The sequence below is a fragment of the Mycetomoellerius zeteki genome, unplaced genomic scaffold (genome assembly GCF_001594055.1).
Source record: "Mycetomoellerius zeteki isolate Tzet28-1 unplaced genomic scaffold, Tzet1.0 scaffold415, whole genome shotgun sequence".
In the NCBI taxonomy this organism is placed as follows: Eukaryota; Metazoa; Arthropoda; class Insecta; order Hymenoptera; family Formicidae; genus Mycetomoellerius; species Mycetomoellerius zeteki.
This window is the reverse complement of record NW_017257409.1, coordinates 1,756,730-1,770,351: the sequence shown is the minus strand read 5'-3', so window position 1 is coordinate 1,770,351 and position 13,622 is coordinate 1,756,730. Positions and strand designations below refer to the sequence as shown.

The window sequence follows — 13,622 nt, the reverse complement described above, 5'->3', positions numbered from 1 at the left end:
CACGCGCACACGCACACGCACACACAAAAATTGGTGTATGAGATATATATTATATTACATATTATATAGAAATATACATATAATAATTATAAAACCGATTATTAACTTACAAAAAGTATATTTGTGTATTGGTTCATTCAACACATCTTACAGAGAGATTCTGGGTAGAAGGACTCTGGGAGGGAGAATAAAATTATTTTTGCATGTTCGGGGGACATGACCAACCATCGCGAGTCTTTGCGAGAATGGAGAACGGACAAGCCGCGTTGTAGAAGACTAGAAGAGAAAGAGGTAGAGATCAAGACAGAGGAAAGATGCAGGAAGAAGACGAAGAAAGACTCGCGTTCAGAGAAGTGAGTCGAAGAAAGAGAGATGTAGAGAAAAAGAGAGAAGAAAAAAGGACGAGAGAAAGAGAAAGAACAGGAGGGTAGAAGCGATGCGGTGAGGAAGAGGACGAGGAGGACCGGCCCGAGGCCTCGTAGCATGCAATCTTCGCCCATTGAAGACGCGCTGGGAAACTGCACGGTTATTATGCCTGAATGGAATAGGGGACGGGGTGTGCGGGGTCGGGAAGAATGTCGAAGGTAGCAGAGGAGGATGAACGCGAAACGTGTACGTTCCTCCCGGCGAGGGGGAGGTTCTTGCTCTGTAACCGCGGCACGCAACTTGGAACCATGTGCTGGCCGCGCGCGTCCTCAGAACCCGATTCCACGACGAAAACCCGCGAATGTCCCTTATGTATAAGGGAGAAAAAAGAAGGGGAAAAGAGAGGAAAGAAGGAGAGAGACGGAAAGAGATTTCGCTGCGGTCTTTTTGCGCAGTTTGACGCCGTTGCGATTTTATGGCATGCATGGCGCATGGTGCAGCCAGCTTGTTTTATGAACTCACTGAACAGGTTCATGTTCATGCTTGAGAAGAAACTCGAATGTAAAATCTCGATAAAAGATCAACTAAATGAGATCACTTGATTGGTTTTTGCGTTATTGGAAAATATTGAGGATGAAAAATTAGCGTATCGATTTATCGCTATGTTACTGGGACACGTGAGTTCCAAACACTGCCGTCATATTTCTATCTGTGGGCGATACTAGCTGAACTCGAATTAGACTATCAAGTGAGAAATATGTTCTGTAGCTTTCAGCATGAGTAGCACTAAGCGATTTTTGTCAATATCTGTTAGTTTATAGTAAAAAATTATTAGTTTTTACATTCATAGATATTAATAAATGTTTAGATAAAACAGATGTAATTTTTTTAATATTATGTGTTTAAAAATGACACATAAAAAATATCACATATATCTTCAAACAAAATAATGAAACGTATCATTTTTATAATTTAATTTTATAATGAATAAATTTAGAATATAAGTTTTGTAAAATAACTTATCATAATAATTAATCCAACGTTAGCAAGTAATCGTAATTCAATGATAGATTTAACATTTTGTAATATTATTTTTTGCGAAGATTCTCTATGTTTATTTGTGTTTTGCCAATTACACACTTCTATTACAATTGCCCACGCATACGAAAAGATACAAGCATTCTTGCAACTTCCTCATTGCACATATAAATAGATATGTAGACAGGATGCTGACAACTCGATTGTCGAAGTAGCTGGAACGCCTCCATTCAAAGGCCGAGTATCATACGAGCCTTATACAAAATGCGCTTGATAAGAATTACCTATAGACACCATAAGGCGAGCATTTAAATAACAATTGTAGAATATCATGCTATCAGAGATCTTATTCGATAAACGATACGTACTACTTCATACGTTTTGAAATTTCAGTACTTTTAATGAGATTTTGTCAAATCTCTAGGCTGCATAGAAAGAGAAAGAGATATCCTACAGATTAAAAAAAAAAGTAAAAAATAATAACTACACATTATATTATCTATAAAGTCTAGAGTGTACAAATCCGTTTTATAATTTAATTCTAATTTTTAATTTGATTATTAATTTAATATAATTTATAACTTTTTTAATAAAAATATTAATTTACTTAATTTGCATTTGTGGGATGTTCTTTATAATGTTTAGACACATAAAGCAATCAATTATAACAACACACAGTATATCTTCATAATATATTGATAAATATATTGGTATTTCTGAACGTCAGCTATTCTTCTCTCTTATATGCTATTATTTTATAACGTTGTGTTAAACAGAATCTATTTTAAAGTTGACAGTATTACATTACATTACAATAAGTTCGATGTGGAATGATTCTTTTATCTTGTCTCTGCTACCTGGATATCTATGTGAGTAGACAATTTCATCGATTTTCCCGAAGCATTCCGTTCAAGACGTTGTCTCGTTGCGAGCAAGAAACATCATCGCGGCATTGAATTCCGGGCCAATACGAGCGCCCCCCTCATCAACCTCAATTAAACTCCACCGTCTCGCAGTTATGCTCACTTCGCACCCGAGGCACACCAAGTGCTACTAGTGTTAAGTCACTATGTATTATTGGTCGAGTTCACTCGTCTCAAGGAGGCTTCTCTCGCGTTACCGTATCGTCAAAGAAATCATTTTTTATCTCGTTTTTCCTTTTTTATGAAAGCTGATTAATAAAAATCAGGAATTTATAATCGAAGACATATGAATATGGTAAACGCGTACTCAATACATCTTAAACAAAGCTATATAAGTTGATATTAATGATGATGTTAGTCTATTACATAGAGCTGTTTCAGTTTTTAAAATATAATTATAGTTATTTTTCTTTGGTTTCTTGGATTGTCCCACATCACTAATACTAATTGTTAAAAATATTTAACAATTATTTAAAAAAAAATTTGACGATTGAACAAAAGAATCGTGAAATAAACATTAGAAAATTAATGCACATTTCTACTAGAGTTAAAATAATAAATATCTTAGAATTATATTAAGCCTTCCTATACAGCACAGAATTTGTAGCAATATCGCTGCAAAATCTCTTCAATATTGCCGGAACATGCAATGTTGCTGCAATGTTGCAGTAGTGCTGCAACTTTGTGCTGTAAGGGTCATAAAGAAAATGCCGTCTATTCAAGACAAGAAAATAGCTTATGCAATATAACGATGTTCTTACGAGTTCTAAAAGCGTATTCTATTTTGTAATGACGTCTATGTTACGCTAATGTCAACGAGAGGGCTACAAATCCTTTCCTGCTAATGACCCTCGAGCAATGGCCATGTTCCTTGAGTCTTATTCCTTGAGATCCACGCTGGACATGTTGTTGAATGTCGTCTTCGGGATTACGCATCGAGGGCAGTGTCGTTGAACTTCAATACTCAGTAATGAAAGGGGGATCCTCGCAGTCAGGATTCGCCGCACTCTTTCAGACCGATGAATGCCGCGAGTCTTTGAACTTCATCGCCGACTGGCACGACTCGCCTCGGCGCATGCACGCGTCTCGATTTCCGCTGCGATCGGATGCAACAGCTTCAATTCTTTCTTCTTTTGCATCCTGAATGTTCACGACGAATAACGCGATTGAATGACGATTGGCTGACAACGAAGATCGCAAAATGCAGAAAGATAATTTTTCAACGATCTTCATGTGATGTTGAATTTTAATCAATGTCAACGTTACAAGAATTTTTCTCGTATATCTGTTAGATCTAACGGTGCACATTTTTTAATTTTTATCAGATTTTTATTTCATTAATAATTAAAAATATTGAATTTTTAGTTATTATAAGTAGTAAATGTTAAAATGTGAAATAAAATCTTGAAATAGATAGGAAGTATCATATGATGTCCTTTTAATTGATTTATTGTCAATAGTCAGAAATTCTCTAAGAACAAGATTTCGTAGGATGTCTCGCGTTTTGTAAGAGCGTAGACGAAGCATGCGGAAAAAAATACGATAGATTAATCTCGGATCCAGTTTCACACATACTTAGGTACAGTCGCACTTGTGCGTAGGCTCCAGTCGAGTTATAACATATGCGTATAATATATAGGAAAAGCATCCTGCAAAGGATACTTCTTCGCATAAGAGTGATAAAATATACAAGATAAACAAATTAACAAATAAGGTAAATGTCCCAGTCATCGGACGTTGTATCTATGTCCAAACATTTATCCAAAACTTTATATTTGTTTATATTTTTATTAATCAAACGCTTTTTTAAATAACCTTTAAATACAATTAAATTATAATATCATAATAAAAAAAATATTTGAGATTAATAATAGTAATAAATCTTGTGTAAGTGTCTGGAGGGTCATTGGGATGTTAACCTTATAGGATTATTATGTCAGTTCTAAGAAATTAAAAAAAAATCACAAACGTATAAGAGAGTATGTTTAGTGTAGCAATTTAATATTACTTTATTTATTTAACTAATATTTCTCCGATAATATAAAAAAATCATGTAATCGTATAAAAAATATATACAGATCCCATTCTTCTATGTTGTGTGCTGAGTTAGAATATTTGCAAAAATAAAAAAAACACAGAAAAATCTAAATATAATATAAATGAGGAAATCGAGGGGAAAACTGTACTAAAAATAATAAATAAAGATAATAAAATTGACTAATTATTTTATCATTTTGCATTTCTCGTTTTAACTAAAATAAAAAAAAATTTCTTTTACGTTTTTTCTATGTGCATTATACGAACAGTCTTTAAATTCAAGTGAAGAAGCTGATTCACTCATACTTCGTAGTCAGGTCGTTTCGAGATTTTTGGAAATCGAAAGAAGGTTGAATAGAATGCTAGATCATCCCCGTTCAACCCTCGCAGCTGGATATCCATTTTCATTCTAAGCGAACTGGATTCCATTCGAAATTCTTCGACAACTCGTCTCGACAAACGTCCTTCCTTATATTTTAGTATTTCGCATAAATTACGAAACACAATATATTACGGATATTGTAATAATCATATTGTACAGAATAAAATGATCAATATTATACAATTAAAAATTATATTGAAAATTATAAGAATTTTTAATTTTATTGACGTTTATGTGATAACTGATACGTAAAGAATATGATATGTAAATAAAGATATACAATTTAATTAATTCTTTTAAGAAATACTAAACTATAAGGAGAATATTACTCTTATACTTCCTTGATCTGATATTTTTTCACCTCTTTATTTCTATAAATGTAATAATTAAACAGATAATATAGAAAATATATTGTAACTATACCTCAAACAAAACATTGGTATATAAAATGCTTCTGCGCAAACAGTAATGTTGATAAACTAGCTTATCTTTTGCTTGTTGATTTTATTAATTATATTGTACTATCACAATGTTTTCATCGATAACACATATGTGCGCGTATACGCAAGGAAAAATGTTCGTCCTCAGAGAAAAATACTTCTTATGCGCATAATTTCGCACGCGGCGTACTAGGAATTATACGCGTGTGAAGCGTCTCTTCGTACGCCCATCGCGTCGCGAAGACGGCATGGCACTAACAAGTCTTGCTAATCGTGGAATGCCGGTGGTGCACAATTGGCTTTTTGTGCGCGCTTAGATTCGGCGGGTGTATCATTTCATTAACCCATTAAACAATTACGCACGCTTAGACTCGCGTCCACATGCGGTTGTGAATGCGTTCCTTGTAATTGGATGTGAGTTACTTCGAGCTTCTTTTTCGTTCACTATAAACACTGGTTGTTCCGGAAGTCCGAGTCTATAAATCTCACTCAGCAATTGTAACCGCGAATGCATATAATTGTTTCATTCATGCATATATTATATTGATAAATATATATAATCAATAATAATAAAATAGAGTTCAGACTTGTATCTATCGACTATAGAAATTTTTGTTCGATAGATTTTTCTGAATCTCAAAAATCAATTTTACTTATATTAAACTGAGGATGACATAAATCACGAGGATGATATAAATCGCGTTATATGTAATGTCGAAGTACTCTATCTTTGTATTTGTTATTTTGCATTGAAATAGATATCTTGCGAAATAAAAGAAAACGATAGAATAAGTAGTGACAACGCGAGACACTGTACGAAGTAAAATGTACTCAAAGCACGAGGTGAATGCATTGTCGTTCGACCCTGATTGCTTCTACTATTGCCGCTGCACCGGCAGAGATAGTTCAATTGCTGAACATTCAATGCATACTAAAGTTCCTTCACGGTAAATCGCATTCACGATTATCTTCTACGATGTAGTGCCTCATTGTCAGTACGAATTTTAAGAAGAGAAGCCAGTGAATCATTTATTGCCAATAATATTTATTGTCAATACACCTAGTTATATCGAATATAATTTCTAAGATTGATGTCTCCCCCCCTCTCTCTCTTTCTCTCTCTCTTTCCCTCTCCTATCTCCTTTCTTTCTGTACTTTAATATACCGAAAAACAAATAAAATGATGCTTTATACTTTATCTTAAGCAGTAAGATATGTTTAGTAAACTAATGCATTTAAGGAGGTCCTAAACTGAAGACCGAACAACATCGCTGTTTTACCAATAAAATATGATTTTATACGGTTTACGAACATTATCATCTTTATATGTTACTAAATCAATCACATGCACAAATTTTCGTAAAGCATTTTCACAAGCATTTTCGTATCGAATTAGATGTCTAATATAAATCTAAGAACTAAGCATTGTTTATATATACATTCGTGTAATCTATTAGTCTGGAGATCTCAATTTTATAAGTACAAATTGCACAGCTTTTGTATTAAACAAATGTCACGACTTGATTTTAGATGCAATATTAAATTTAAAAAATGATAAAGATCTCAATTAAAAAAATTTTTTTAGTTTTCGACGTAAATTCCATCCACCAGACTAATATATTAATGTTTTAATTCTGGAAAAGGATTTCCAGAATTAGATTTCCTGTGAAATACCTACATACAAAAATTATTTATGAAAATTATTGCGTTTAATTGGTAATATAATAGATGACTTATAAGAAAAGCAAAGAAGAAAGAAAGTATTCAGCATAAAATTAGATATTAGATAAAGCGATATTTAAATCTCTCCCTATAATATCATCGCGCAAGATCATTCGCGGACTGATGCGTCATCCTCGCGATCGTCATCATCGACATCGGTTCAAGTGGTGTTGACCCGAGCTCGTTCCCTTGCATCCTTGCGACTCGTTATTGATTCGTGGGAAAATCATTTCGATCCCCATACCAATTTTTATCACAATTATTATGACAATGTCAAAAATAAAATTCCAATATAGCTCACATAAATTTATCTTAAATCAATGAATATGATGAATAAATAAATACACTTCAAAGTTTTACTATTGATTTTTAGAGAATAAAGGTGCTACTTTATATGTCAAGTTATGAATGTCAAATGATTGCTTTATTAAAAATTAGTTAATCACAAATTGTGTGACAAATTATTAACGTACAACTACGATATAAAGCGGACCTCATTCTTCCATATTATCTAGATACATAGCATTATGTAGATTTGATTAATTCAATAAATTATTAATTTTATTTGACGTATATAAACGCATTTTGAGTTCAATTTATTTTCTTTCATATAATTTAATATCAAGTATATAATATTCGCGTATTTTTTTAAAAATGTGAGAAAAAAGAAATAGCGTATATTATATAAAAAAAGTACATTGAAATAAAAATGTCTTCAAATCATGTCTTCTTTCATTTCAGTGTTGCAATGTAATCATGTTTTTACGACAGAAATTTAAAGATTTTTGTTTACTTTATTTTTTACTCTTAATAATTGTAATTTTTAAAAATTCATACGGATTTTACTTTTAAGTTTTATGTACTTTGCGCAAGATAACTGACAGGATAATCACACCTGTATATTCTTAAGACATGTTTGGGTTGTCCTGCGCCACGCAAGGTTGCGGAGTTCGATTCGAGCCACCGCTTTACGCTTGGCTGGTTACCGCTCCTCTATGTCTTTCCTCCGTGCAGTAAAGGCAGAGGAAAGGACAGACGTCACTTCAAGAACGCGGGGGAACGTGTTCTTGCTTCCATCGCGGTCTGCTTTTTCAGTCAAGCGATACTTCGCCAAAGAATTCAATGAAGAATTACCGCATAATTTTCAACTCCGATCGTCCAGCTTCCCTATTTGGCGGCGCATTTTTATGAACTTTTGTCATCTCGTCTTTACATCGAGACTCAACATCGTAAGTTTGAAGTTGTTGGAACGCTACGCGCGTACCTTAGAGCGGTAACGATGTTTGTTGAAGAAACCGAAGAGTTTGCCAATGATAGTTTTTGTTCAAAGAAAGTTGAAAAATGCAATCAAAGTAAAACGTATGTGGAAAAATTTTGCTAATACGTCAATAAGCGTTCTTGTTCGACTTCGAAGTTCATCATCATCTATTATACTCAATACAATTAGGCGCGGATTTCTACTTTTATAATGGTTCTCTCTTGAGAATAATATATGATAAAAATAATGTGTGTATAATTGCTATCTTTTTTTTTGCTAATATAAAGCACGATAAAGAAAAAATTAAATATTTTTTGTCTGTTGCTTCAATGAAATGCTACACGAAAAATTCGCATAGTTCCAAACCGCGCATATACCATTTCAGAAAACTAGGAATTAAGCGAAATCAGAGGCAAGCATTACTTGTACAAGTGGAGCAACAATACCATGTCATGCAAAGATGTGGGTTTTATTTCCAAACTAGTCGCATGCAACTAAAACTAGGCCGCATTTTAGAATTTACTATGCTAGCCCAGTATTTCAACATAATTTTCTGTCTAATTGTTTGCGTTATTATAATCAAAGAAATTATATCAAATATATCAAAGAAATATATGTACTTTAAATATTATAAATTCATTACCTACACTGAGAGAAAACTAAATAGTTCTAGCAACTATAAATTTGGCAACTTTTATAATTGAAGTACCTGTAACTAGTTTTACAAAGTAATAGAAACTAAAATATTGCTGAATGTCATAAAAATATAGTCACGGTAACAAATTGTATGCACTATTAATTGGTAGTGAAGTAGTGACTCAACTACATTGAGTAGTTACTTGGACTTCATGCAAATAGGTATGACAATTACATTTTTCTAGTTTAGACAAAAATTTTTAAAGTGTCGCTCAGTACGAGTAATACGCGGCTTTGTCACCAGAGGGACGTAGCGGAGTTCAGTTTCTCCTAAGAAGGAAACCACTCACACAGAGAGAAAAATGTTTGGTATTTGTAACTATAATTATATATAGTAGTAATAATCATAATTATAGTAATATATAATTATAGTTACAAATACCAAACATTTTTCTCCCTGTGCAGCTTACAATAAAAGGCGTTGGTTTCAAACTTGGAACACAAAAATAAATAAGAAATGCATACACAAATTTGTAACTACGTATTATAAAGCTTTAATAACAACAATAAGTAAATTAAGTGAACTAAGAAAATATAGTAATATTAACCATTTATAAATTGATTATATGGTTAATGTACTATATTTTCTTAGTTCACTTAATCTAGTATTCTTATTAGAATTTAATAATATGTATATAGTTGAGGCGCTATTTCACTACAAATTTAGTTACTGATACGACTTTTTTCTCTGAGTGTAATATTTCTTCATTTTAAATAATATGATATAACAATTTACTCAAAATATATAAACGTTGTATTGAGAAAAGGAATTATAATTTCCGATAATTAATATATTTAAAAAAATAGACAAATATATTGCATATTTGCATAAGATTTATAAAGTCACTTGTATCTATAATATTTGAATTGTATTAATGTGTTTGTACTATTTTTGTAATTTTTAAATTATCAATTAAATTATTATTATAATATATATATATATATATGCAAGAAAATTAAATTTAATTCAATTTTGTCTAAAATAATTACCTAATATGTTTGTAAAATTGGAAAAATATACATTTTGTGAAAAAGATATAAATCCAAATATTACTATTGATGTTGCAACTTTGAAACAATAAAAATGTTTTCTAATAAATAAGTTTATATTGAAATTAGATTCCGAAGAAATATATTTGCAAAGTCTTGTCTCCGTATCCCTTTCGCAACGATACTGCCACTTTAACGAAAGTTCCAGCCAACAGTGTCATACCATTGGCCTCATTCTTTCGGTGGCGCTCTGGATGAACCGACCTGATTAAGGCCTAATTAACCATTTAACAAGATATATTTAACTCATGGCGTCTTGCTGTACGTGAGAGAAAGAAAGAGAGAGGAAAAGAGAAAGAAATCACAATCAGTAACGTCTTCGCATTTTTGATACGAAAATAAGCAAATCATGTTTCTTCTTTCTCTCTCTTTCTTTGTCTCTACTCTTTCTATAATAAAAGGGATTTACGGCATTATCTTGACTCTTTATCAGTGGGTAGAAATAAAAACAGCTTCTATTACGAAAATAAAGCACGTTGCTGAACCCTTTATTTAATCGCTTCCTCATCAAGTATCGTAAATCTTTATTCTTTTATTCGTAGAAATAAAGGTGAAGGGGATATTTATCCGAGCCTCGTCGGCGGTTCCTTCTGATTTGCTTATCGTAAGGACAGTTCACTTTTCTTATCACGGTGTTGAGATACGCAATTTCTTATCTACTGAGCGATAATTCTGCTATTGGAAAACGCACAGGTGAAACGCACTATGTTCCATTTATTTTGCATGATATACGTAATAAAAAAATTACACAGTTGTTAAATTAAATTTAAAGGGCGTTTTTTAAAAATAAATGTTTATATTCGCGTACTAATAATTTTTGCTAAATTTTAAGAATTTTGATGAAAATGTAAATGGAATAATTTAATATTTAAAAAGATTGCGTTAAAAAATCTTTTTATTCTTTATTCGAATAATATCCGTATATATGTATATATTATATATATATATATTGCATTAAGATATTTTTTTGCCGTTATGGCTGTCTTATAAAAATCGCGAGCTTGGAAGCGAAACGAGTATTCAATTAGTTGAATCAAGAATGAGTTGAGAAAGTATGATTAAAAGCATTAAAGTTTGCGTAACTAAAATGTTCGTATAGCTTATTGTGAGCGGAACGAATGAGTTTGCTGGTGGATAAATAAATCCACTAATTGTAAGATCAAAATAATATTAAGTTATTCAAATTAATAAAATATGTTTCGAATGTGATTTTAAGCTTATTGGACTCATTCATTACATAGATATTAGTAAATACCAAAATATTTAAAGTAAAATTCCATAATCAATGAGAATATCTTAACTTATTATTAAGTATTTATTATCAAATTGTTTTTTCACAAATAAAATGCAAATTAATTAATACATAAAAGATAGAAGACGACTTTTCTTTTATATCTTTCGGAAGATCAGATCTACTTTTCATATTTTCAAGTAATTAAATTAAATAAGACTGAATAATTTTTAATATAATTCCTATATTGAATTGTGTGAAAACTTTCTTCGTGAATATCGGGACAAAAGACAATTACACGCAGCGCAATAATTATTATTATAGAAAATCCAAATTTCACACGTGGGTTATTTTCATCGTTGCTGAGAAAGCTTTCAGTAATTCGGATTAAATAATTTATAATTCGTTTACGCACTGGCGTTTATAAACAAGTGACATTTTAATTCAAGATATCACTTTTGCTCAAAATATTGTCTCTATTCGTTTAATTAATAAGATTTGACTTTGTACTTGAGAGTACACTCTGATGTTTACTTTTGAGAGAGTAAGTCCGTTTTTTATAGCTGAACAAGTGTATACTTTCTGTTCTTAAAGTGAAATAGGTATATGTTTAAAATTTGATGAGAGCGAGAAGAAAAGTTCTAGTGTAGGAATAAAAAACAAACTGTATCTCTTCTACGTATCGATAGCGAGATAATTACGACGATACCGTGATTCAAAGATATCAAGCGTCCGTACCTCTTTCTTCCTGAGTGACATTCGCAGCGTCGACGTACACCACGAAGAGCACGTAAATCCAAAAGAAGTTGGTCGACTCCATCCTGCGCCCTCGCAATCCAAGGAGGTGGAGGAAACTCCGGGCACCCTTACGGCAACGAGCGACGCATATCCACTACACCACCGTACACTCGCCACTGTCAACCGCGCAGATTTTTCAAACTCGCATATTCCCGAACGTTGATGTCACATCTGCGACGCGGCGATAGTTCCGCACTTCAGGACGTTACGAAGATCGACCGCGTATTTTGTTTCTCTTTTCCACGGTTGCGGATGAATTAAACGCGGTTTACGATCGAGACATCGCGATCGAGACGAATGCGATCATGAATCCTCCGATAATTCCGGATATCTTTTAATTCCTTGCTGAGTATTTCGGGGTATGTGAGATAACAATGATGACGCGCGCGGTTTGTTTTGAATAGGATTTCAATCGTTCTGGAGCACGATGGGAATCACTGCGCTCGAAAGGAACGGAACACACTCGCGTTAACGACGAAAACGACGGGTGCACGTGACGCGCGTCAAACGCGACGTAAACTTTACGATACGATGGAATGCGAAGGTGCAACGCGGTCCGGCGGTTGGCCACCTTCGCGAGCGTTTGCAGTGCGCGCGCGGACTTGCTCCCAGCTCCCACGCCGGTCGCACTAAGAATACGTAGGATCAAAGAAGACCCGTGCCGCACTGCGCGGCGCGCCACTGCTCGGCGCAACGCTCCCGAAGACTCACGAACCCGGCCGAAGATCGTCGAGGAGCCGAGTCGCGCCGCGCTGCGCCACGCCGGTCGACACCGAGTTCGTAAACGCGTTATTGATACGGTACGCAATGAAATTCCATTATCTCGCCGCCATATGTGTCGATGGGGAGATTCATTCGCTACGGAGAAACGAAATCGAGTTTGTGGCTAGTAAGTATGTAGATCTTAGAACCTGAGCGAAATTCTTTAGATACATACACATCTATTTGAATGCACGCGGATGATTACGGTGACCATATTTTCTTAAAGAAAGTAAAGGAAAACAAATCTGGGTAATTATTTAGAATACCATACCTTAAGATTTTAATAAAAATACACTCATTCGACGCGTTTTCACTCAAAATGAAAGAATCTGGCAAAAAAAAATGCGGCGATCGGCCTCGTGAAACGAGATATTAAGCGTTGAAGTTCGAGATTTTAGAGGTTGAGATATCTGTCATCCCGACTCAATATAGCGCTATATGTATACGTTCTGTTTTAATTACACAAATTCACCGTTTTAAAAACAAATTCTCTTCTTCACAAACGCAAATTCACTACTTTAAAAACACGAATTCCCTGCTTTAAAAATATAAATTCACTGCTTTAAGCACACAAATTCTTTGCATTAACAGTGAATTTGTGTTTTTAAAGCAGTGAATTTGCGTTTGTGAAAAAGAGAATTTGTTTTTAAAGCAGTGAATTTGTGTAATTAAAACAGAACGTATACATAGCGCTGTATCGAGTGAAGATGACAGATATCTTAATCTCTAAAATATCAAACTTCAACGCTTAATATTTCGGTGCACGAGACCGACCGCCGCATTTTTTTGCCAGATTCTTTCATTTTGAGTGAAAACGCGTCGAATGAGTGTATTTTTATTAAGATTTTTTAGGTGGGGTATGCACTGAAAAAAAAGATTGGTTGCTGCAGCAAATTAGATGGTAAAATATGGCATAGCA

At 33.5% G+C, this 13,622-nt stretch overlaps 1 protein-coding gene across 1 annotated transcript in view; it reads right to left on the bottom strand.

Annotated features, from left to right (window-relative positions):
* Window positions 1-12,556, bottom strand: part of Egfr (epidermal growth factor receptor) — a 156,169-nt gene extending 143,613 nt beyond the window's left edge. Inside the window, exon 1 of the mRNA XM_018453915.1 lies at window positions 11,882-12,556. Coding sequence (XP_018309417.1) covers window positions 11,882-11,963 — 82 coding nt within the window. The 5' untranslated portion in view covers window positions 11,964-12,556. The remainder of the gene's footprint in view (window positions 1-11,881) is intronic.
* Window positions 12,557-13,622: the final 1,066 nt, after the last annotated feature.